Source organism: Mustelus asterias, chromosome 9 (assembly GCF_964213995.1).
Source record: "Mustelus asterias chromosome 9, sMusAst1.hap1.1, whole genome shotgun sequence".
NCBI lineage: Eukaryota > Metazoa > Chordata > Chondrichthyes > Carcharhiniformes > Triakidae > Mustelus > Mustelus asterias.
The window spans coordinates 49,042,800-49,069,769 of record NC_135809.1 but is presented as its reverse complement, the minus strand read 5'-3'; the positions used below and the strand labels follow the sequence as shown (position 1 = coordinate 49,069,769).

The window sequence follows — 26,970 nt, the reverse complement described above, 5'->3', positions numbered from 1 at the left end:
CTCGCATTCCCCCTCTCCCACCCCCCCTCGCATTCCCCCTCTCCCACCCCCCCTCGCATTCCCCCTCTCCCACCCCCCCTCGCATTCCTCTCCCATTCCCCCTCTCCCATTCCCCTTCTCCCACCCCCTCGCATTCCTCCTCCATTTCCGCTTCTCCCATTCCTCGTCTCCCATTTCTGCCCCATTCCCCCTTTCCCATTCCTCCAGTTTCCCCTCCCCCTCTCCCATTCCTCCTCCCACCTAATCCACCACCTCTCCCATTACTCCCCCCATTCCCCCTCTCCCCCTCTCCCACCCCCCTTGCATTCCTCCTCCATTTCCGCTTCTCCCATTTCTGCCCCATTCCCCCTTTCCCATCCCCCTCTCCCATTCCTCCTCCCACCTAATCCACCACCTCTCCCATTACTCCCCCCATTCCCCCTCTCCCATTACTCCCCCCTCCCCCCCCCCCCCGACTGTGCGTCAACCAGGCCCCCACCATTCAGGAATGGATTCCGACACGGCAGACCCAATAAACCCCCCTCGCGGCATTCCCTGCCAACCTGACTGTGGTGGGCAGCGCAGTAAAGAGGGAGATTGTTGCTGTGAGCAGTGTGGGCCGGGGCGGTGTGCTGCCGAGTGTGGAGGGTGTGGTGCGGTTGAGTGTATTTTCTCCACCCCCCCCCGAGCCGGGTGGTGCGCTCCGGCCGCCATGTTGGTTTCGGTTGGGCTGAAAGTTGAGGAAGAAGTTTAAACCGGGGCGCGAGGAGCCGGCAGCGGGGCCGCTCACCGCCATGGGCAGCAGCAGCTGAGAGAGAGGCGGGTGGGACGGAGACTGACTGTGTGTGCGTCTGAGGAGGAGAAAGAAGAATGATTTCCAACCAGCAGAGCGGCAACCGGCCGCGGGCCAATAACTCCCCATCGATGCTGCTGACCCAGCAGGAGAATGAGGCACTCTTCAACTGCCTGGGGAGGAAATGCCTGGTGAGTGTGGGAGTGAGGGAAGGAGGGAGAGAGTCAGTCCACCCACCCCGATACCTGCTCCTCCAGCATTGCCGGTGTCCGAAAGGGTGCCGGTGTCCTGATGGTGGCGGCGACGGCTCCCAGGGAGTTGAGCTCGGGGCCTCTGGTGAAAGCAAGCGCCTGCCATCCCGGCTCGGGCCAGGCCAGGAAGCAGCTTTCCTCGGAGTCACTGCTCAAAACCACCGAGCTGCCTCCAGGCAGCAACAGCTCAGTTTAATAATTACACTGCGCAATGAGGAGCTGCCCTGAAAAAAAATACAGGAACACCTTTTCCCCTCCATCTCCTTAGCTCAACTAGTCCCAGTGTTTTTTTTAAACCCTGCATGATTTTTTTTGCACAAACCTTTCACCGTCATTAAATATTTTCAGGGATTTCCTGTTGGGGCTTTTGGTGTTTGACAACAGGGTTCTTTTACTTGTTTACCGAATGTCCATTTGTTTGCCGAAAATCTAGTATAAAATTAAATCTCAGTAGATCTAAACTGTATAATGTATTAGCAAAGCTTTACTAGACGCTGTTTCAAGAATTTGGCACCAAAGTGGGCTGTACAGAGTCCCTTTTTTTTCTACCTGTGTCGTATTCGTGTCAACAGGAAGACTGTCCTGTAGGTTGCATCTTAAAAAGTATTGCAAAACAAGAAGCGAAAATTTCCATGTTTAGAGTAATTGCTTTCAATAACTAGTAAACCATTTAGTTTGTGTTTAGCATAGTGTGCCTGAGTGTATTGTTTAGTAGCAGTTTGCCAGCTTGAAATGCAAGATGTCTCTATAAGATGATTTTAAAATGTCCATGTCTTGTTACATAAATTAGTGCAGATGAATATTCGGATGCAGAGAGTTGCAAAGTGTAGACAATATGTCTGGAAATGTTGTTTCTACATCTTCCACACTGTTATCCATCATGCCTGGATTGGGAGAAACACAGTATTTGTCCAAATTTGCTTACATACACAAAATGAGTTGGTCTGAATCACACCTTTGCTGTCCAGCTATACACCGATACCATGTACCTTGACACATCATTATCCAGTCCTGTTATGACCCATTATTCCTCCAATTCACCCATTCCTCTCCATTCTCCCGTTCAACTCACTGCCTACTGACACCTGACCTCCTGAATTGTTCCACCTTTTGGAACATCCAGTTGAATGCTGCAAAAGTTTGTTCACTGCCTGCCTACCCTAAATGGCTCTTCATCTGTGTGCCTGACATTGGTGAAGGTTCAGAGGATTTCTTTGCACGCCTCATGTACTATCTTGTTTATCTGTCCAGTTTGTTCCTTGGCTTTCCAGCTTATTTACACACATTAGCGATTGACCTCTGCGCTGCTGCTTGCCTTATCCTGTATGCTTTGTATCTTCCTTATAGACTTGTGTTTTTGGGCTTTCTAGGATGTGAAAGAAGAGAGTTGCCAAGAGTGAGAAGTGGTAAGAGTAGGCCATGTGGCCCTGGAACCATCTCTATTTAATAAGATCATGACTGATTTTCAATTGCAACTTCCTTTTCCTACCCGATTTCCTGTGACAATAGTGATGAAAAAGAACATTCAGAGAAAGCCGTAACACCTGCTGGTATTGAGGAGGATGGGGTTTTTTGGGGGGTAGGTGCGGTAGGAGGGGGTGGGGAAAAAGAGTAAAACAAGTAACCGGAGGGAGAGGCTTTGCACACGTAAGTGTAATGATTAAGAAGGGTGAGGCTAAGGTGAGGTGTGCTTTGAAGGCAAAAATGTAGAAGTGAAGTAATTTAGCAAGGAAAGAGTATCCAATGGTGGGCTCATGGAGTTGTTATTACAGGAACTGTGCATTCATGCTGGTCTGCAGTGTTGGAGCAGATTGCTGAGGTAGAATAAAGTCAAGTCATGGTGGGCAGGTGTTGAGATTAGTGTGGAATACAATTCTGCAATTTATTTGCTGGGACGCAGCTAATGAAACAAAAACAGAAAATGCTGGAAATGCAAAGCCAGTTAGTCAGCATTTGTAGAGAGAGAGATAGTTGATATTTTAACGTGCATATACTTTTAATTATAGGATGTTGGCAACACTCGTAAGGCTGCATTGATTAAATATATAGTTTTGAGAAGGTGGTAGTGGACAGCTCTTTTAAGCCTTGTGGCGATGATATGCCCAGAATAGTGTTAAGACAGGACTTTCCAGTATTTTGAAGCAGCAACAATTAAGGAATTAATGGTGATCTACCTCTATATCCAGGACAGGATGATGTGTGGCCATGGGGAGAATTTGGAAGTGACAACATTGTTACTTTTCTTCCTGGTGGGAGAGGATGCTGGGAAGGGAGGTGATTTTTAATCCACAAGTGTGTCAGGGGTTATGGAGGGCGGCTGGAAAGTGGCCTTAAAACTGCAAGCGGACCAACCTTGCTCTTATTAATGGCAGAGCAGGCTTGACACCCCAAATGGTCTACTCCTATTTCTTATCGTCTTGTGTTGAAGAAACCCTGATAAATTTCAGTATTGTAACTGCTGATTATCGGCTCGGGGTGGATCGTGAGTACTGTGGCAAGGGCATCAATCAAAAAGACTGGGTGGTGTTGATCTTTGGCTGTTCGTACTGCTGTAGCTATCCTGGATTGGTGAATGCTTTATTACACTGCTAACTTGAACCTGTCAGTGGTCTGCTAGTGAGCCACTTCTCAGTGTCCAGCCTCTACCCTAGTCTTGCTGGCACAGTATTGATATAGCTGTTTACGTTAAGAGGCAAACGCTGAGGTGCTGTTAGTGGGGACTCAACACTGAAGATCATGAGGAGTTCCCTTGTCTTTCTCGCTGAATATGGTCATTACTGAATTACTTATGTGTGTGAATGTTGCCTGCCATTGTCAAGGAATAGGTTTGTGAGTGGAGCTCAACACTGGAAACATCAGCAAACGGCTTCATGCCTCACGTTATAACAATGGAAAATCATTGCAGCTGAAAATGGTTGGACTCTGCTCTGCAATTTGCTCCCTAAATCTCTTCCTTTATGCTTCTGCACTCAGGCCGTTCTTTCCACGGCCATTGTCTAATCTGTTCAGTTGCTTCAGTGTTTTCCTTGTTGACTTCATGTCACTTAAGTCTCTGTAAAGTTCAAATGATCTCAAATGCAGTTGCTATAATCTCCAATGTGCTAACAGGTTAAATGTAAAATCATCTTCGTCTTCAAATCCCTCCAGAGTCTTTGTCTCTCTCATTTCCATACCTATATCTCTGCAACCTCCTCCAGCATTCTTTTTAACTCTGGCCTTTTCTATAATCTTCCCTTTGATAAAGAATTTAATGCTTTGACTCATTTCTCTGGAACTACTTCATTAAACGTTTCCACTTTTTCCAGGAGCCAGTGTCTTGTTCATAAGTCACTGGAAGCTAACATGCAGGTACAACAAGAAATTAGGAAGGAGAATGGTATGCTGTCTTTCATTGCGAGAGGATTTGGGTATGGAAAAGTCTTGCTGTAGTTGTATAGAACCTTGATGAGACCACACCTGGAGTAGTGTGTACAGTTTGGTTTCTTCTCTAAGGGAGGATATACTTGACAGAGAGGGAGTTCAATGGAAGTTCACCAGAGTGATTCCTGGAATAGCAGAATTGTCCTATGATGAGAGATTGAAAAGACTTGGACTGTATTCTCTAGGATTTTGAAGAATGAGTGTCCAAATTCTTACCTAGTAGGTTTAGGGAGGATGATGCCCCTGGTTGGTGAGTCTAGAATCAGGGGGCATAGTCTCAGAATGAGGTAAGTTGTTTAAGGACTGTGATAAGGAGGAATTTGAGTGGCGCGTCTTTGGAATTCGCTATCCCAGAGAGCTGTGGATGCTCATTCATTGTGCATGTTCAGGCTAGATTTCCAGATATTGAACATATGGGGATGGTGTGAGAAAATGACATTGAGGTTGAAGATTAGCATAATCTCGTTAAATGGCGGAGCAGGCTCCAGGGACTGAATGGCCTATTCTTGCTCCTATCTTCCTGCTGCTCATACAGTCTAAGTGATTCTTTACTTTTAAAAATGTATTCAAAATCTATTTCTGTTTGGACTAGATTGGCCCGTTGCAACTCTCACTCTGAGGCTTGACATTGTTCTTTGACCTTGCTTCCCTTTTGCCTCCCCGTCTCACTCTACTGTAATGAATTTGGGATACTTTCTGTAAAAATGCTAGATAAAACGATTTTGGTATTGAGCATAATCTTTTAATAGCCTTATTATATGCGCAACAGCATTCATAAAGGAACTGCACAGTATAATGCAATACATCTTTTAATTGTGTTAGAATCTCCAATGTTAGAGTCTCTAATGTTCTATTCATTATCTTTCTAAAATGCCAATAAGTACATTGTATTACATGCGGGGAAGTCAAAAACAAGTGTAGCAATTACTTGGAAGCATAATTGAAGGGTAGGGAAATAATTGGACGTGGGTGGGTGGGGGGGGGGGGCAATAGGAAGAAGTCAGTTGTGGGGAGCTGTGATGGGGGTGGTGTTGGAAATAGGGAAACTGCTGGAAAGGGTGCCTGAATTTTCACTGTAGTTGGCAAAAGTGCATTTGCACTAAAACTATTCGCTATTCTTCATCCAGAATCCCTAGTTGGCTTGTTTGGAAGAGGAGGTTCTCTGGCCTACAGGCTTGTTCTTTTTTTCTGACCCCCACCCCCAAAGAGGGTGAGAAAGAGGACCTTAAATCGGCCACCTTGGGGGGAGCAAGGCAGTTGTTGAGGAAAATATTCTAGTTTATTTTGTCAAAGTTATAAATAGCATTTATGAGACTGACAAAATTAAGCTCTTCCACCTCTTCCTTCTTAAACTGCTGCATTTGTCACAGTTGATCATGCTGCACTGCTCCAGTGCCACCTTTATCTAACTGGGTGGGGCTACATTTACCCGTTTCCATTCTCATCTAATTCTAGCCAAGGCATTACCCTGTAATTGTTCCTCTTCCCACTCCCACGACACCTCTACCCACTCCTGCGCCATTACCTCTAGGATCTATCCATGGGGTCTCTCCAATTCTTATTTATGCTGAGAACACTAAATTCTAGCTCAACATCTTTCTTAACCCCTTCCACTGCATTCTGGCCAGTCTGCTAGAAAACTTGGCATCATCCAACAATTTGCTGCCAGTGTACTGATTTGCATTAGAGCCTGTTCACCCATTACCCCCATGCTCGCTAACTACATTGGCTCCAGGTTAAGTATGACCTCAATTTTAAAATTCTCATCCTGGTTTGCAAATCTCCCTGTGATCTCACTCCTCCAAATCTCTGTAATGTCCAAACCTACATTTTGAGTTTTATCTGTGCTCCATTTATTTTGAGCTTGTGAGCATCCCGATTTACAAGCTCCACCAGCTGTCATGGCCCTAAACTTTAGAATTCTCTCCATCCCATTTCCCTGTTTTGAGCAAGCTTTGGTCACCTGTGCTAATGTTTCCTTATGTGGCTCAGTGTCATTTTTGTTTGTAATGTTCCTGTGAGATGCCTTGAATGTTGATTATGTTAAGCATGTAAATCCAAGTTGCTGTCTTTTGATTTCCATTTGATTTTGCATAGGTGTGGGAGGGTTCTCCCAGCACCACCAGATTGTACTTCTTCTAGCACCACCCACAGTGCTGTCAGTGACTTAAGGTTTGTTCATTCCAGTTAAGGTATCTTGCAAATGAGAATCATTCAGCTGGTAACAGCATCTTAAGGATAGGGTTATCTGTTTTTAAGAAGAGTTTTCAGTATGTGTCCTATTACTAAAGTTGCAGTTTGGAAGACTGAAGGGGGATTGGGCTGCGATGAGAGGGTGAGAACCTTACCTTCAGCTGTGCCAGGATGTCCAAGTCTGCTTTGGTTACACGTGGGAAAGTAAAATGTTCTTCAGGTAGCTAACAGTCACAGAAACTACTTTTATCATCAGCTGCTTTACCTAATGTTGTAAGAAGTTTAACAACACCAGGTTAACGTCCAACAGGTTTATTTGGTAGCAAAAGCCACACAAGCTTTCGGAGCTCTAACATCATGATTACCTAATGTTAGCATGACCTGCTGAAAATAAACATCAACTATTTCATCTCCACCTACAGATACAACTGTTAGTAGATGCTGGGTGTATTCCAATTTTCCACCCATGGACAGAAGTCAACACATTGGGATTCTCAGTGCATTTTGAAATGGCATTCCTGTCCCCGTGCATTTTTCGAATGTAAAACATGAGGACTTTGACTTTTAGATCAAATGTAATTGTATTCCAACATGATGTAAATTTTATCACATGTCGTAGCATTGCAGTTGAAACTGTGTTCACAACTCCATGGCACAAATGTCAATCATCTTATCTTATTAAACCCACTTTTAGTGTCCTCATATCTTGCCATAAACCTGTAATATTTTCTGGTTTTACACTTTCCTATCCAGAGCTGATCAGTAAACAAGATTTTCTTTGTTCTTAATCAGCCATTTATCTTGTTTCTATATATCTGTCTCTTGATCGGTTATGTTCATGATGACTGAATTAACTAATTGCTCTTTTCCTCATGTTTTGTCTTTTCTTGGCCAGTGCTCTTTGTTGCAATGTTCCACACCCCTTGGGATCTCTATTCACAATTTCTGCTTCATCTTCTCGCATGTTATGTCCACCAAGCCAAGGAGAACAGTGGCTTAATACAAACTTCTAGAAAGCCTTTCATAAACTCCTTCATGGGACAAGTTGTTACACAGGGTTTCAACACTGGAATTCCTAGGTAGAATACGGGCATTTAGAGAAAACAGGCATTTAGAGATGCAAGTACTGATTAGAGACAGCATGGCTTTGTGAGTGGAAAATCATGTCTCACAAATTTGAATGAGTTTTTTGAAGGGGTAACCAAGAAGGTAGATGAGGGCAGTGCAGTTGACATTGTCTGTATGGACTTTAGCAAGGCCTTTGACAAGGTACCGCATAGTAGGTTGTTGCATAAGGTTAAATCTCATGGGATCCAGGGCGAGGTATCTAAATGGATACAAAATTGGCTTCTTGACAGAAGCCAGAGGGTGGTTGCAGAGAATTGTTTTTCAAACTGGAGGCCTGTGACCAGCAGTGTGCCTCAGCGATCAGTGCTGGGCCCACTGTTATTTGTCATTTATATTAATGATTTTGGATGAGAATATAGGGAGCATGGTCAGTAAGATTGGTGGCATAGTGGACAGTGAAGAAAGTTATCTCCAATTGCAACGGGATCTTGATCAATTGGGCCAGTGGGCTGACGAATGGCAGATGGAGTTTAATTTAGACAAATGCAAGATGATGCATTTTGGTAGATTGAACCAGGGCAGGACTTACTCAGTTAATGGTAGGGCATTGGGGAGAGTTACAGAACAAAGAAATCTAGGGGTACATGTTCATAGCTCCTTGAAAGTGGAGTCACAAGTGGACAGAGTGGTGAAGAAGGCATTCGGCATGCTTGGTTTCATTGGTTAGAACATTGAATACAGGAGTTGGAATGTCTTGTTGAAGTTGTACAAGACATTGGTAAGGCTACACTTGGAATACTGTGCAATTTTGGTCACTTTCTATTATAGAAAGGATATTATTAAACTAGAAAGAGTGCAGAAAAGATTTACTAGGATGCTACCAGGATTTGATGGATTGAGTTATAAAGAGAGGTTGGATAGACTGGGACTTTTTTCTCTGGAGCATAGGAGGCTGAGAGGTGATCTTATAGAGGTCTATAAAATAATTATCTTTTCCCAAAGGTAGGGGAGTCTAAAACTAGAGGGCATAGGTTTAAGGTGAGAGGGGAGAGATACAAAAGTGTCTAGAGAGGCAATTTATTCACACACGGGGTGGTGAGTGTCTGGAACAAACTGCCAGAGGTAGTAGTAGAGGTGGGTACAATTGTCTTTTAAAAAGCATTTAGATAGTTACATGGGTACGATGGGTATAGAGGGATGTGGGCCAAATGCGGGCAATTGGGATTAGCTTAGCGGTTTTAAAAAAAGAGGGCGGCATGGACAAGTTGGGCCAAAGGGCCTGTTTCCATGCTGTAAACCTCTATGACTCTAATATAATGTTGGGAAAAGAAATTGGCTGAAGGAGAGGAAGAAGCAGGTTCAAAAAATATGGGAAATCATTTTGGACTAATAAGATTGAGTGCAAACCCCCAACCAATTGACAATGGAATAAAACTGGCTGGAATGTCGAATTAATGTCCCTTCTGGGTTTCCTGCTCAACCTGTAAAAGCTCAGTTAAAATCTCACCTTGATTTCTGGTTAAGGAGATGCCTTGAGTGGAGTGTCTTGAATTGAAACTACTCTACTGCTGATCCACAAAAAATAATAGCTTTGGAAAGAATGCTTGGACAGATTTGTAGATGTTGCTGAACCAGTGAGTGAATTTGAGTATCATCAAATGGTCAAGGAATTGCAGAATCCCTGAAATTTGCACTAAAATTTGAGTGAGGCTATCAGCACTCACTGTTAACAGTGTACAATTTCCAGTGACTGCACATGAGCAGTTAAATGTGGAAATCGGGGAAGTTGCAGTTACAGTTGTCCTACTCCTTTAGAAGCTTTGCTATAACAGTACCTCATTGACTCAGCATTGAAACACATGCAACAGTGTGAAGTTGCTGATTTAGATGATAAATATGCACTTGCATGTGCTGAAAATAATAGAACTTGTCCATGCCAGTGCAAGTTCATTTTAAATTGTGTGGCAAGTCTGAAATACTACTGAACACTCTGACATTAAAAAGTAACTTTTACAAGTATCTCATTCCTTCAGATTTTTGTTACTTTATAATCTTTACAAAGTGAACACAGTTTTATTTGGAGGAAATAATAGATTATTATCTAAATGGAAAAAAATTACAACATGCTACTGTGCAAAGGGACCTGGGGGTCCTTGTGCATGAGACGCAAAAACCCAGTCTGCAGGTGCAACAGGTGATCAAGAAGGCATATGGGATGTTGGCCTATATCGCAAGGGGAATAGAATATAAAAGCAGAGATGTCTTGCTGCATCTGTACAGGGCATTGGTGAGGCCGCAGCTGGAATACTGTGTACAGTATTGGTCCCTTATTTGCGGAAGGATATATTGGTCTTGGAGGGAGTGCAGAGGAGGTTCACCAGGTTGATACCAGAGATGAGGGGTGTTGATTATGAGGAGAGACTGAGCAGATTGGGTTTGTACTCGATGGAATTTAGAAGGCTGAGGGGGGATCTTATAGAGACCTATAAGATAATGAAGGAGCTGGATAGGGTAGAGGTGGAGAGATTCTTTCCACTTAGAAAGGAAGCTAGAACTAGAGGGCACAGCCTCAAAATAAAGGGGGGTCAGTTTAGGACAGAGTTGAGGAGGAACTTCTTCTCTGAGGGTGGTGAATCTCTGGAATTCTCTGCCCACTGAAGTGGTGGAGGCTACCTCATTGAATATGTTTAAATCATGGATAGATGGATTCCTGATCGGTAAGGGAATTAGGGGTTATAGGGATCAGGCGCGTAAGTGGAACTGATCCACTTCAGATCAGCCATGATCTTATTGAATGGCGGGGCAGGCTCGAGGGGCTAGATGGCCTACTCCTCCTATTTCTTACGTTATTTAACTTTCCCATTTATTTCTCACTTAATTCCATCTCTCTTTTCCTCTTTCTTCACTTTCTGTATGTGATTTGGCATTAAACATAAACATTCGAACTTACACTTCCTGGTTCAGTTTCTACACGGCTCAGTCCCAGTTCTTCAATCTGATTTGGTTAAAGAATCAGACAATTGCTTGCCCTGTTCATGTAAGTTGCAGAACCTCTTGTAGAGGGCGCTACACTGAAATGCAGGGGTCAGCAACATTATTTTAACTATAAAAGCCTTTTTTTAAAGAAAAACAAAAGTAAACTATTTGGAGCCACAAAATGAAAATTTGGCATTTCTAACCCAAATACTTGGAAAATTACCAGGTGTTTCTTTTAGTGTGCATAATTTGCATATATAATATGTGTGTATGTATATGTGTGTATATATATATATATTTATTCATGTTCAATATAGATCGAACTGAATTTCCACACCCTTTGACGATGTTTTTGACAATTTTATTAGTAAAGTCACCTATAAAACAAAATGTTGTGTAACCTAAATGGAATTAAGACAATTTTTTTAGCTATTGATTCTCATGATTTTTTTCAAGTAAAAGAGCTTCTAATGCCATATTGGGATAATTTACCATCTTGGCTCTATTAACAACAATAATGGTTGCAACCTTAAACCAAAGGCTTTAACAATAACCATAGTTTAGCTGTACATTTGAACAGATCTGTTTATAGCACTGGTTTTTGTTAAAATAGTCATTTGAAACTAAAGTGCAGCATAATTAGTTTTTTAACCTCAAAATACAAACATAACTCTTGCTTTTCTTGACTTAATTTTTTAATGCTTTTTTATATGCAATCCAACTAGAAAAGGTTGGGAGCTGCCAAGTGAGATGTTAAAGATCTATATGCAGCTCCAGAGCTGCTGGTTGCAGCCTTCTGGTGCAAAACCTCAAAGTCTAAGTGCAAGTGTGACAAGCAACTAATGCTGCAAACTCCTGTCCAATGCTTTGAAGTGGGCAGATCAATGATTGATTTGTGTGATCTTGCACATTTAAAAAAAATGGAGGACTTAAAGAATTACGTTGGCATGATAGGGGATCTGGGAGTGCCACAAAACTAAATTAACTATGTCAAGTGAATGATATTTGAATTCCTCCAGAATTCTAGAAGTGGAGTTTCATCAGAGCTAGTTCTGATGCATATAGTAATATGTAGTCTCAACATTTAAAAATTCGCTGGAATTCAAACATCCCATTTTGTACTGAAAGCTTTTCATACAAGGCAGTATCTCAGCATGCTTTTTCTTTGGATTTATTATTAAATTATCTCCGATCCTTTGATAGAAATTTACACTTTAGAGATTGCTCAAAGTTAAATCGGAGGAACTCCAGCCTATTCTTTTTGCTGCCACCCTGATGAGATTTCGGAACCATTGCCCTATGCCTATGTACAGTGGTCCAGGTCTTAAAAGTTAAAGAGCTTTTGTCATTTTAAACAAATGTTCAAAAGGAACACTTACTATGCACTGCTGTGAAGTATTGTTTTGCTTCATTCCAAGATCATGTTTGATTTATTATGAGAAAGGTGGTAAAAATTGAATAACTTAATCATTTTCCTCTCCTACTACTACAGTTCCATGATCTTTCAAATGAAGTTATTTTTTGTGGGAGCCTTTACTGTGCTTTTTGACCATGATGGATATCACATTAAAACACCCCACAGGTCTTTGATTTGTTAGAAAAGAAAATCTTGAATTATCTGGTAGAATAAATGAATTACAGTTTCAATTTGAATTAATGGGTAATTTCAAAATGCAGGCAAAGATTTTATAAACAATTTTAAGATATTGTTCTTCTTGTTCGATAAGTATCTTCCATGTGGTTAGCAATTGACTCAAAATGTGGTGTTTCAGTTCCTTTTCTGACCGCTGATGGCTAATCTTGAAACCATTTGATGTGCTTTTTTGTGTTTTATAGTGTATGACATAATGAGAAGTGTTCATAACCCTGTGGTTATGAAAAGGAAGTTGAGCATTGAACCCTACACCACTATTCTGTCAGGGGAACTTTCACTTCTGTGGTGTGTTAGTTAAACATGTTTAGATGACAATAGTTAACATTCTCCCAATGCACTCAGAGCAAAGTTTTTAATGATTATAGTTGGGCAGTACCCAATTATTTAACCATGGTATAGGAAGAACATTATGCTGAATAAAAACAAAATTTAGATATGGTATCCTGATGATAAAACTGCCTAACCGTCACCCAAAACCAAAGCACAAATTGTGCAGGATGTCTCAGCTAGTGATGGGTTTTTTTTGTGGAAAATCCTGACTACATATATTCCCTTGCTGTAGCCAGATATTTGAAAGAAGGGTTTTTTGTGCGAGGAAGCAATATTGAAAAGTGATGGCAAACATTTGTTCTTCCTGTGCATATAAGATGTACATTTATATAATACCTTACAGGCTGCCAAATGTCCCTCCGCACTTTAGAATCAGTACAAACATTTGAGTTGTTGTCACTATTGTAATAGAGAAAATGCAGCAACTAATTTGCATACAGCAAGCTCCCGTAAACAGCATATCCTAATGTCCAGGAAATTGTTTTTTTGAGACAGAATAAAAATTGGCCAGGGCACCAAGGATAACTGCCCTACACCAAATAGTTCCACGGGTGATTTTACATCTACCTCAGAGGGTAAATGGGCCCCTAATTAACATCAATACAAAAGGTGACACCTCTGACAATGCAGTACTGCCTTACCCTTAATACAGTAAGAGTTTTAACAACACCAGGTTAAAGTCCAACAGGTTTATTTGGTAGCAAATACCATTAGCTTTCGGAGTGCTGCTCCTTCGTCAGATGGAGTGGAGATGCAGCGCTCCGAAAGCTAATGGTATTTGCTACCAAATAAACCTGTTGGACTTTAACCTGGTGTTGTTAAAACTCTTACTGTGTTCACCCCAGTCCAACGCCGGCATCTTCACATCATGATTACCCTTAATACTGCAGAGGAAGTGTCCGCTTTGATTTTTGTGTTCAAGTGGATAGGACTTGAACCTGGAACTTTGAAATGCCAAGCAATTCAATATTGGTATTCTTCATTGTGCCTGGAATATTATGTAATTGGTTTTACTGTATATTTTGCTTGAATATTTTTATATTGACACTTAATAGATGGAGTGAGCACTTATTGTGTAATAGTAGAGTTCTTAAATTGGATTAAACCTTGATCTTTGGTCAAAAATATTTATCAACACTTGTGCTGCTAAAGTTCATGGGTAGATAGCTGGGTTTCCACTTTTGAAATGATCGTTGTCCGGCATTTGTGTGATACCTGATCTTAGATGGTGGGGATATCATTGGTGGTTGGATTAATTATACTCTCCTGAGGAAACACTCCAACTATCTCCTGACACTGTGATGATTGGCCTCTGGCTACCACATCCATCTTTCTTTTGTGAAGAATGGGAGCCCAGAAACTAATCAGTGCATGCTCTGTATAGATTGAAATATTATCAACAAGCTGAGGATGCAGAAACAGACTTGCTTAGAGGCAGAGTTTGAAGTAACAGAAAATCCCAGAAGCCAGAGGAACCCAAAGTACATTCTTAGTCTTGGATCCAACACAGCATTGAGAGAAGCAGAGAAGTCAGCACCAATCTCATTAGAAACAGCAGCAAGTGGGAATAGATTACCTTTAAAAACCTGAAGAAACCAAGTGACAATAGCATCGCAAGAATGGAGTCTTGCAGTGTACTGGAAAGGAATAATGCAGTTGTGATGACCTGAGTCTGGGAAATAACTTTGAGCAGAGTTCCAGCCAACAACAGTAAATCAATAATCTATGGCTTATTTTACTTGTAACACAAATTAACAAAACTCTTTTTGAGCATGATGCACCATGGATAATTCTGAGAGAGGATTATAGAACATAATTTATAAAGCATGTATACGTTGACTTTGAAATAGTTTTGATAGGATGAACTGGTTTCAAATAATGGAGGTACTATAGAACTTGATAACGTTCCTGCCACTGAGTCAGGATAGTGTGTTCAAGTCCAGTCGGGGTGACATGGTAGCACAGTGGTTAGCACTGCTGCCTCATAGCGCCAGGGACCTGGGTTCGATTCCGGCTTGGGTCACTGTCTGTGTGGAGTTTGCACATTCTCCCTGTGTCTGCATGGGTTTCCTCTGGGTGCTCCAGTTTCCCCCCACGGTCTGAAAGACGTGCTGGTTAGGTGCATTGACCTGAACAGGTGCCGGAATATGGCGACTAGGGGAATTTCACATGCAAGCCTTAATTGTGACTAATAAATAAACTTAACTTAAACGTCGAACTTGAGCATAGTGAAGTACTGAAGGAGTGCTGCATATTTGGAGATGCCATCTTTCGGATGAGATTTTAAACCAAGACCCCAAGTGGACATAAAAGAGCCCATGGCAGTATTTCAGAGAAGTGCAGGGAATTCACCTTGTAGTTCTGATCAATTTATCCCCCAACGTGAAAAAAACAGATGATCTGATTATTATCACATTGCTGTTTGTGGAAATTTGTTGTGTTCAAAATTGTGGCTGCGTTACCTACAATACAACAGTGGTCATGATGATAGACTCTGTATAAAGGTAACTATCTTTGTGTGAATTGGAAATGGGACAGTTCACAAGTGTTGAGGTAGCAGATTCATAGAACATTACAACGCAGTACAGGCCCTTCGGCCCTCGATGTTGCGCCGACCAGTGAAAACAATCTAAAGCCCATCTAACCTACGCTATTCCAATATTATCCATATGTTTATCCAATTACCATTTAAATGCCCTTGATGTTGGCGAGTCCACTACTGCTGCAAGCAGGGCATTCCATGCCCTTACTACTCTCTGAGTGAAGAACCTACCTCTGACATCTGTCCTATATCTATCACCCCTGAATTTAAAGTTATGTCCCCTCATGCTAGCTATCACCATCTGAGGAAAAAGGCTCTCACTATCCACCCTATCTAATCCTCTGATCATCTTGTATGCCTCTATTAAGTCACCTCTTAACCTTCTCTCTAATGAAAACAACCTCCAGTCCCTCAGCCTTTCCTCATAAGACCTTCCCACCATACCAGGCAACATCCTGTTAAATCTCCTCTGCACCCGTTCCAATGCTTCCACGTCCTTCCTATAATGCGGCGACCAGAACTGTACGCAATACTCCAAGTGCGGCCGCACCAGAGTTTTGTACAGCTGCAACATGACCTCCTGGCTCCGAAACTCAATCCCTCTACCAATAAAAGCTAACACTCCGTACGCCTTCTTAGCAACCCTATCAACCTGGGTGCCAACTTTCAGGGATCTATGCACATGGACACCGAGATCTCTCTGTTCATCCTCACTACCAAGTATCTTACCATTAGCCCAGTGCTTTGTAATCCTGTTACTCCTTCCAAAGTGAATCACCTCACACTTTCCCGCATTGAACTCCATTTGCCACCTCTCAGCCCAGCACTGCAGCTTATCTATGTCCCTCAGTAACCTGCAACAACCTTCCACACTGTCCACAACTCCACCGACTTTAGTGTCTTCCGCAAATTTACTAACCCATCCTTCTACGCCCTCATCCAGGTCATTTATAAAAATGACAAACAGCAGTGGCCCCAAAACAGATCCTTGCGGTACACCACTAGTAACTGAACTCCAGGATGAACATTTCCCATCAACCACCACCCTCTGTCTTCTCACAGCTAGCCAATTCCTGATCCAAACCACTAAATCACCCTCAATCCCATGCCTCCGTATCTTCTGCAATAGCTTACCATGGGGAACCTTATCAAACACTTTACTGAAATCCATATACACCACATCAACTGCTTTACCCTCATCCATCTCTTTGGTCACCTTCTCAAATAACTCAATAAGGTTTGTGAGGCACGACCTACCCTTCACAAAACCGTGTTGACTATCCCTAATCAAATTATTCCTTTCTAGATGCTTATAAATCCTATCTCTTATAATCCTTTCCAAACCTTTGCCCACAACAGAAGTAAGGCTCACTGGTCTATAATTACCAGGGTTGTCTCTACTTCCCTTCTTGAACAAGGGGACAACATTTGTTATCCTCCAGTCTTCTGGCACTATTCCTGTAGACAATGACGACCTAAACATCAAAGCCAAAGGCTCTGCAATCTCCTCCCTAGCCTCCCAGAAAATCCTGGGATAAATCCCATCCAGCCCAGGGGACTTGTCTATTTTCACACTTTCCAGAATTGCTAGCACCTCCTCCTTATTAACCTCAATCCCGTCTAGTCCAATAGCTTGTATTTCAGTATTCTCCTCGACAACATTGTCTTTTTCTTGTGTGGATACTGACAAAAAATATTCATTTAGCGCCTCTCCTATCTCTTCAGGCTCCACGCACAACTTCCCACTACTGTCCTTGACTGGCCCTAATCTTACCCTAGTCATTCTTTTATTCCTGACATATCTATAGAAAGCTTTAGGGTTTTCCTTGATCCTACCTGCCAAAGGCTTCTCATGTCCCCTCCTGGCTCTTAACTCTCTCTTTAGGTCCTTCCTGGCTAACTTGTAACTCTCAAGCGCCCTAACTGAGCCTTCACGTCTCACCTTTACATAAGTCTCCTTCTTCCTCTTCACAAAAGATTCAACTTCTTTAGCAAACCACGGTTCCCTCACTTGACCATTTCCTCCCTGCCTGACAGGTACATACTTATCAAGGACACCCAGTAGCTTTTCTTTGAACAAGCTCCACATTTCAATTGTGTCCATCCCCTGCAGTTTCCTTCCCCAACCTATGCATCCTAAATCTCTCCTAATCGCATCATAATTTCCTTTCCCCCAGCTATAACTCTTGCCCTTCGGTATATACCTATTCCTTTCCATCGCTAAAGTAAACGTAACTGAATTGTGGTCACTATCACCAAAGTGCTCCCCTACCTCCAAATCTAACACCTGGTCTGGTTCATTACCCAAAACCAAATCCAATGTGGCCTCGCCGCTTGTTGGCCTATCTACATACTGTGTCAGGAAACCCTCCTGCACGCATTGGACAAAAACTGACCCATCTAAAGTACTCGAACTATAGCTTTTCCAGTCAATATTTGCAAAGTTAAAGTCCCCCATAACAACTACCCTGTTACTTTCGCTCCTATCCAGAATCATCTTTGCAATCCTTTCCTCTACATCTCTGGACGTTTTCAGAGGCCTATAGAAAACTCCCAACAGGGTGACCTCTCCTTTCCTGCTTCTAACCTCAGCCCATACTACCTCAGTAGACAAGTCCTCATCAAAAGTCCTTTCTGCCACCGTAATACTGTCCTTGACTAACAATGCCACACCTCCCCCTCTTTTACCACCTTCCCTGCTCTTACTGAAACATCTAAACCCCGGAACCTGCAACAACCATTCCTGTCCCTGCTCTATCCATGTCTCCGAGATGGCCACAACATCGAAATCCTAGGTACCAACCCATGCTGCAAGTTCACCCACCTTATTCCGGATGCTCCTGGCATTGAAGTATACACACTTCAAACCACCTTCCTGCCTGCCAGTACACTCCTGCGACACTGAAACCGTATCCATGACCTCACTACTCTCAACCTCCTGTACACTGGATCTACAATTCAGGTTCCCATCCCCCTGCTGAATTAGTTTAAACCCTCCCGAAGAGCATTAGCAAATCCCCCCCCCCCCCCCCCCCCCCCGCCCCAGGATGTTGGTGCCCCTCTGGTTCAGGTGTAGACCATCCCGTTTGTAGAGGTCCCACCTACCCCAGAAAGAGCCCCAATTGACCAGGTATCTGAATCCCTCCCTCCTGCACCATCCCTGTAGCCACGTGTTCAATTGTTCTCTCTTCCTATTCCTCTCCTCACTATCACGTGGCACGGGTAACAAACCAGAGATAACTGTTTGTTCTCGCTCTGAGCTTCCACCCTAACTCCGTGAATTTCTGCCTTACATCCCCATCCCTTTTCCTACCTATGTCTTGGGTGCCTATGTGAACCACGACTTGGGGCTGGTCCCCCTCCCCCTTAAGGATCCCGAAAACACGATCCGAGATATCATGGACCCTGGCACCTGGGAGGCAACACACCAGCCGCGAGTCCCTCTCGTTCCCACAGAATCTCCTATCTATCCCCCTAACTATGGAGTCCCCAATAACTAATGCTCTACTCCTCTCCCCCCTTCCCTTCTGAGCAACAAGGACAGACTCTGTCCCAGAGACCTGTACCCCATGCTTACCCCTGTTAAGTTGCCACCCCCAGCAGTATCCAAAACGGAATACTTGTTATACAGAGGAACAGAGGATCCAGGAGATTGCTGCTCTGACTGCTTCTTACCCCTTCTAGCCGTCACCCACGTATCATCATTTCTAGGAGTAACTACCTCCCTGTAGCTTCTATCTATAGCTGCCTCTGCCTCCCGAATGATCCTGAGTTCATCCAGTTCCAGCTCCAGATCCCTAACACGGTCTTCAAGGAGCTGGAATTGGGTGCACTTCCTGCAGGTGTACTCAGCCGGGACACTGGTGTCCCTCGCCTCAAACGTCCCACAGGAGGAACATTGCACTGCCTGCACTGACATCCCTGCTACTTGCCTTACTAAGAAATGAAAGAGAGAGAAGAAAAAGCTTACCTGCTCTCACTCCGAGTCTTTTTTTTAGGTTAGAGGAGGGGGGAGGGTGGGGGACTCTACCCGTGTAGAGTCTCGGGTTACCTCCCCGTTCAAATTTATTGGACAAAAAAAAAACCTTCCCAGGCCTCCCCACTTCCGGTTTCCTGTTTAACTGAAAAAAAACTCAGCTAAAAAGTAAGGTTAAAAAAAAATCACTCTTTCCCTCAGCCACTACTGACACAAATCGCTCCCTCTCTACTTTGCTCCGGTGGGAACAATGATTCAGAGTTAGAACCAGGAGTGATCGATAATGGAGTGTGACAGAGCTGTTGTTGCTTGGTATCTGTATTTGTTGCTTTAACGTGTATGCTTGCAAAAAGGCAGTAGAATGATTGGGCAGCAATTCTTGTGAGCCAGAATGATGCGATTGTGGAATGGTTATCAATGGGCAAGATTAAAATTATGAAAGTTTTTGGACTGCAGATAAAGTTGTCTTTTTTAATATACAGCGGGATCTGAGAAATGTAATGACTGAAGATATCAGATGTGCAAAGGAGGTGAGAGGATTACAATGGAAAACGTTGAAATAATGGAAGGAAAATAATCTGACTGGACAACTTGAATAGACAACTGGAGCATTTGATATGAAGTGATGCTGAAACATGTTTGCTAAGTGAAGAGGTTGTCAGGTTTCTAGAAAGCTTTGAAATGTGACTTTACAGATGCATGGAAGAAAGCAGATAAACTAGTAGTGTTGCCAATGTACTAGAAAAAACAGGAAAAGATAAATTAGATACATGTTGAGAAAGAGAATGGGATTTTCAAAGTGGTAATGAAGTAATGGAAGAAAAAAGACCAGATGGAAGGACAAGGAGGATGTTTTTCACCCACCTGAAGAATAGAATATCTCATGGAGAATTGAAACAAAGAAAAAGAAATAGTTTAGAAAGGGAAGAATTGAGCAGACCATGGGTGACACTTCTCCTGTATATGTAATTTTGACACTTTTTAGGTGGAATGCATTTACAGCATCCCTAAACCAGCTGTCAGAGGCTGCAAATGTTTAGACCACAACCTGGAATACCTCTCGATGGAGCTCTATACATCTGTCTGCCTCAGTTTACAAACAATCCTTTTTCATAAAGTCATTAACTCATGATAGTTATTTCCACATTACTTTGAAATCCAAGGAGACTATCTGAGTGGTTGAAGACATTTCCTTGAGAATATGACCCTTTGCTACTGTTTGCCCTGTGGCTTACCCTATTGTCTTAAAGCCACAGTAACATGCATAAATTTGTAGTTTGATGGCTGTTCCTTTGGGGAACTTGTAATTCTAAATTGTTTTAATCTGGGAGTGGACCTCCTTGTAAAATAAGTCTGGTAGTGTATCAATAACATAATCCGAATTAAACTAAACATTCCTTCCTGACTAAATCAGTCAAAGCCTCCAAAATATTTTAATATAGGCAACGTTTTTCATGTTACAGTGGAAGCTGTACTGATCTGAAATAAATTTCGTCCCAAATTGATATGCTTGAATTCAGGTAGCTTATTTGGTAGGGCCCTTCTCCACTTCAACCAAAATCTCCTAGGTTTGAATAACTAGCCATGTACAACTGAACATATTTTTTAAAAAAATACTGCAGATGCTGAAAAATAGATAATGCTGGAGATACTTAGCAGGTCTGGCAGTGTCTGTAGAGAGAGTTAACATTTCAAGCCTGTTCTCTGATCAGAACTGGGAGGTTAGGAATATGATGAGTTTTAAGTAGGCTAAAAGCATGGAAAAAGAACAACAAGGAAGGTGGGAGACATTAAATAACAAAATAATTGGTAGAGCGAATCTGGAGCGGGTCGCAACGAGAGAAGTAAAGAAACAAAAGCGTGTCCAGAGGAAGTGTGATGGTAAAATAATGAACAGCTGCCCTCCAAAAGCAAAAATGAAAAAGTATTCAGCAAAATGGGGCACATATTATAATCTGAAATTGTTGAACTTAATGTGCCATCTGAAAGCAAATATGTTCAAGGTACCAAGCACTTCTTCCAAGTGAAATGGTTACTTGTGTGTATTTTCAATTTAGTATACTGTATTTGCTGCACACAATGCGGTCTCCTCTATCTGGGGAGACTAAATGCAGATTGGGCGACTTATTTAGGGAAACTAATGTTCTGTCAATAAGCTTGACCCTGAGTTTCCTGTGGCATCTCAATTTAATTTTCCATCTTACTCTCACACTGATATCTTTGTCCTCAGCCGACTGCATTCTTCCAGTAAAGCTCAAGGCAAGGTTGAAGAACAGTGCCTCATCTCTTGACTCGGTGCTTTACCGCCCCATGGACTCAACAGATGAGTTCAACCATTTTTGTTTACTCCATTATGCCTGGAATATTATATAGGTGTTACTGTTTTTCTCATTTCTGCTTTTGGACTGTTTTTATTCTACCCTGGACACATCTTTTGTTTCTAATGTTGCCCTCGGCTCTGTCCCACCATTCACTGTTGTGTGATTTCAAGAAGAAATTAGATATAGCTCTTGGGGTTAAAGGGCTATTGGCGGTGGTTGGGGGGAGGATCAGGATATTGAATTTAATGATCAGCCATGATCAAAATAAATGGCGGAGCAGACTTGAAGGGCCAAATAGCCTCCTCTATTCTTTTATTATTTAATCTCCCACCCCAAGCTTTGCAGTTTCCTCATAACATTTGTATGCAGTCAATATTCTGACTGGGGATATTTTTAGTTATGATTTGTGACTCAATTAAAAGACTCTTTTTACAAAGCAGAAGCTAGACTGTTTTCATTTTTCAGTCACATGATCTCATAAATTGAATTGAATTCCAAAGTAAAATCAAAGGGTAGTGAATAACTGGAAACAGGAAGATAGAGCAATTGAAAATTTCAAAACTGGGAGAGATAGTTATTAGATAAGGCTGTTGAGGGTTATGGAACTAACACAAGTAGATGGAGTTAAGATACAGATAGGTAATCTAAATGAATGGCTGAATGACATCTGTTCCTAGAAATCATACGCACTTTTAAATTGGAGGAAAAGAAACATAGAATCAGTTTCCAAAACCTGAAATTAATCAAAAACTGACTAAATTTCCATGAGTACTAATGGCTTATGAAAGCTGATATGATTACATCAGGGACTGTTCTGCCAGGCCCCCTTTTGCAAGTCATGGACCAAAGGTTTTGCAACACACGCTTTCTCCATCTGGTCATATCACTACTTTAGCCTAAGCCACACATGGAGAGCGTGCTGACGTCACTTAAACATCCTGTCGAATTACCTGTACTGAATGAAGTATGCACAACCTCTGACTAATAAGTGCAAAGCTAAGATTACTGCATCCTCGGGCGATTGCACTTCTTTTAGATAACCAGATAAACTAAAACAACAAATTGAGAGATAAATTAAAAGGCAACCCCTTGAAGGGATACTGCATCACAGTAAAGAAAATCTCTGGCTGTTATGTGCACTGAATTATCATCGCATTCAATATAATTTTAGTATTGGAGACCTTTGACCATCAATTTGACCCTTTCATTAAACCTTAGTTGACAGTCGGGTCCAATTTGAAGTTATACAGAGGCTGCATCACACTTACCAGTGTTAACTAGATTACTAATCTTTGACAATGGAAAACCTTTATCATTATATTTATCATAACTGCAACTAAATTAGGAACATTCAGTCCATTGAGCTTGCTTAGCTGTTTATTTAGATCATGACTGATCATCTATTTCAGCACTTTCCCGTGCTATCTCCATTTCCCTTGATGTCATTAGTCGCTGGAAATTCATCAATCTGTCTTGAACATACTCGATGACTCAGCCTCCACATTCCGGACATTCATCACCCCTGAGCAAAGAAATTCTTCCTCATCTCAGTCCTAAATGGCATGCTCCGTATTCTGAGACCATGTCCCAGTTCCAGATGACCTCATTATGAAGGCTTGGTTAAATTCCAAAAATAGCTGATGGACTCAGCGCAGCTTGCAGGGAGTGTTTCATTGACAGCTTTGGAATTGCGATGTTATTCTTCGTGATTTTTCAATGTCTGTTTGCTAATTTGGACAATATTAAGACAATTAAAACTTATTGATACGATGGTTATAGTTGATTTGCCACTTAAAAGGGTAAGCAGTTTTTTCAAAGGAGGTTTCAAAGCCTGATTGCTGACTGTCAGTTTTATGAGCATTTCAAAGACTTGCCAATTACTCATTGGTTCTGTACATAGTGGAATGGTGGGTATGGAGGATGCACGAGGTAAGGGAAGGCAAACTGAGGGGGGTGGGTGTGAGGGCCCAGAGGGCCCCTCAACTATGTACAGGACTAGGCTGATGTGACAGTTAATGGAAGAGGGGAGCCTTCTAACCTGTTGCCCTTGCTATCTGCCCCAATTTGGCCCAGCTAGAGGGGTGGCAGGGCTGACCTTAGCCAGCAAAAATTTGAATAAATGGGCAAGGCTGTCTACCTCTGAAAGTGTGTGTACAGGATGCTTTTACACTTTTTGAAGATGACCAGTACTTTAGTAACATGCACTACCAAAACAATCAGGTTGTTTGTGGGACCTTTCTGCATTTGTTAGTTTATAGCATTTGCTTATGTTACAACAGTAACAGCTTAACTTTTTTTTCTATTTTGTGAAGTGCTTTGGGACATTCTGAGGGCAGATTCTTTCTTAAATTTGAATCTTCAGACATTCTCTAGGATTAAAGTTCTCCTTTTCTATATATCTGAAATATTTCTTGGCAGTGCTATTGTTTCAGCAAAGGTTAAAGTATGTAAATTAGATTAAATTATCCTTTTGAGTTCCTTTAATTTCAATTGGGAACTTGCAACAGAGGGTTACTAAACAAGTGCAAGTTAAATTATAAAAGAAATCTAGTGCAAAATATAAGAACATTTAGCAAAAGATTCTATAAATTTCTAAAAAGGAAGAGAGTAGCTAAAGTTAACTTTTGCCTCTTTGAGGATGAGAACGGGGAGTTAATGGGGAACACAAATGGCCAGTAAATCAATAATTTGCCTTAGTTTTCATGGTGGAGGACACTGTAACAATCCCAATAGTAACAGGTAATGCAGAGGTTGTTGAAAAGAAGGAAAGTAAAGCAATTGCCATCACTAGGGCAAAAGTATTGAGCAAGCTATTGGAATTAAAGGTAGACAAGTCCCCAGAGTTTGAGGGCCTAATATGCTAAGATCTTAAAAAGAAGTGGCATCACAGATAGTGGAGGCACTGGTTATAATTTTCCAAAATTCCCTAGATTCTGGGAAGATTCCAGTAGATTGAAAAAGGCTGTTGTAATGCCCCTGTTCAAAAAGGGAGAAAAGTAGGAAACTATAGACCAGATAGTTTAACATCTATTGATGGTGAACTGTTGGAATCCACTATGGAGGAAATAATAACGGGACATTTGGAAAGTCAAAATGCAATCCATTAGAGTCAGCATGATTTAATGAAGGGTAAATTGTGTTTGACTAATTTTCTGGAGTTCTTCGAAGATGTAACAAGCAAAATGGATAATGGGGGTCCTGTAAATATAGTGTATCTGGACTTCCAGAAGGCATTTGATAAAGTACCGCACCAAAAGCTTAATACACAAAGTAAGATCTCACAGGGTTAGGGGTAATATTTTAGTTTGAATAGAGAATTGGCTAACCAACAGAAAGCAGAGTCGGGATAAATTGGTAGTCTTCAGTTTGGCAAACTGTAACTGGTGGTGTGCCACATAGTTAGGTCTTCAGGGCACCCACTATTTGCGATCTATATGAATCATAGAATCCCTACAGTGCAGAAGGAGGCCATTTGACCCGTCAAGTCTGCATCGACTCTGACAGAGTATCTTATCTAGGCCCCCTCCCCTGCCTTATCCCCATAACCCCACATATTTACCATGGCTAATCCAACTAGCCTACACATCTTGAGACACTTAAGTGGCAATTTACCAAGTCAATAGTGACTTGGATGCAGGGATAGAATGTACAGCAGCCAAGTTTGCAAATTGCACTTAAAAAGCAAGTTATGATGAGGAAATGAGAAATTTACAAATGGATATGGGTGGGTTAAGCGAGTGGGCCAAAATATGACAGCTGGAATTTAACATGGAAAAGTATGAGGTTACACATTTTGGTTAGAGGAATAAAAAGCCAACTTATTATCTAAATGGAGAGAAACTTCAAAATGTTCAGTGCAGAGGGATCTGGGTCCTCATGCACAAATTGCAGAAAGTTGGTATACAGGTGCAGCAGATAATAAAGGCAAATGGAATTTTGCATCCATTACTAAAGGAATAGAGTATAAAAGTAGGGAAGTGCTGTTGCAACTGTATAGGGCATTGGTGAGACTGCATCTGGAGTACTGCAGATAGTTTTGATCCCCTTACTTGAAGGATCTAAATGCATTAGAGGTGGTGCAGAGCAGATTTAGTAGATTGATTCCAAGGATGAAGACTTGCCTTAGTTTAGGTCTATACTCACTGGAGTTCAGAAGAATGAGAGGAGATCTAATTGAGGATACAAAATGTTAAAGGGGATTGACGTGCTAGGTGTGGAGCGGATGTTTCCCCTTATTGTAGATTTGTTGCACGTAGTTTTCTGTTTTAAATCTGCCACTCCTTAGTCTAAATGAGGAGGAATTACTTCACACAAAAGGTCATGAATCTGTGGAATTCTTTACCCCACAGTGTAGTGGACACTGGGACACTCAATAATTTTAAGGAGGAGATGGATAAGTTTTTAATTTAGTAGTAAGATGAAGGGTTATGGGGAGTGGGCAGGAAGGTGGAGAGGAGGCTGTGATGAGATCAGCCATGATTGTATTGAACACCAAAGCAGATTCAGCTGAATTGTGTACTCCTCTTAGCTGTGTTCTTTGAGAGTCTTGCTATAGCACTTCGTGAAAATTTTAGTATATGTATTGGTTTTCCTGTGGTGACTGAGGCAGAAGCAACGATGCAGAAGTCTTGCGGGCATTAATTCTTTCTCAGCATTTCTGCTTGAATTTGGGCAATGGGCCAGTGCACACAAATGGGATATCAGTAATGCACATCTCCCATTCCTCCACAGTCCTGTCTGCCGGAAGTAGGTTGAGTTTTTTAATCCCAAAAATGACAGCTGTTCTTGAGCGCAAATATCCAATTTACTGAAGATAAAATAAGCTACCACTCTCTCGATGAAGGTTATGTCACTTAATACACATTGTTTCTATAAATAACTATAAATGTTAGCTTCAGGACCAGATTTGCTGAACTGTAAAGGAGAATGCTTGTAAGCAGTGAAATTTCTTCTTTTTGCTGTCAGACTTGGATATCAGCAGACAGATGCAAAGTTAATATTTTAAAAGACATATGGATTGATGTTTTATTATATTGATCACTTAAAACTTGTGAAATGAAGTAACTTTTAGCATGACATTAATATTATTTGATAAATTTCTAGTATAATCCAAGGTTTTACTATTTATTTTTTGTCCTGTTTGTTTCAGTTCAATTGTTGTATGTAACTTTCTGTAGTTCAGACTGATGCTGTCTTCTGCAGAAGACTGAATTGTGTGCTACGATGTACTGGAAAAGGTGCATGCTTGTAATGTTTCAAGGATCATATATCATTTGCTTCCCTTTCATGTATAACTTTCTGGGAAGGATTGGATTCCTGCTTTCTTATGGAACTATCTTGGCTCCTAAATCAAAAATACATTTTTTTAAAAACCCAAGTTTATATCTCCCTGCAGTTTATGAATTGACGTTTAGCTGGTTGTTCACTTTATTGTGTGACTTCCCCTCGTGATTATCGTTAAACATAG

At 41.7% G+C, this 26,970-nt stretch overlaps 1 protein-coding gene across 2 annotated transcripts in view; it reads left to right on the top strand.

The window, feature by feature from the left end:
• Positions 1-565: 565 nt before the first annotated feature.
• LOC144498679 (actin nucleation-promoting factor WASL-like) overlaps positions 566-26,970 on the top strand; it is an 83,663-nt gene continuing 57,258 nt past the window's right edge. The window contains exon 1 of one of the 2 annotated variants that reach the window (XM_078220155.1): positions 566-963. In XM_078220155.1, the coding sequence (XP_078076281.1) occupies positions 850-963 (114 nt within the window). In that variant the 5' untranslated portion in view covers positions 566-849. The remainder of the gene's footprint in view (positions 964-26,970) is intronic. The other variant, XM_078220154.1, reaches the window with a different exon arrangement.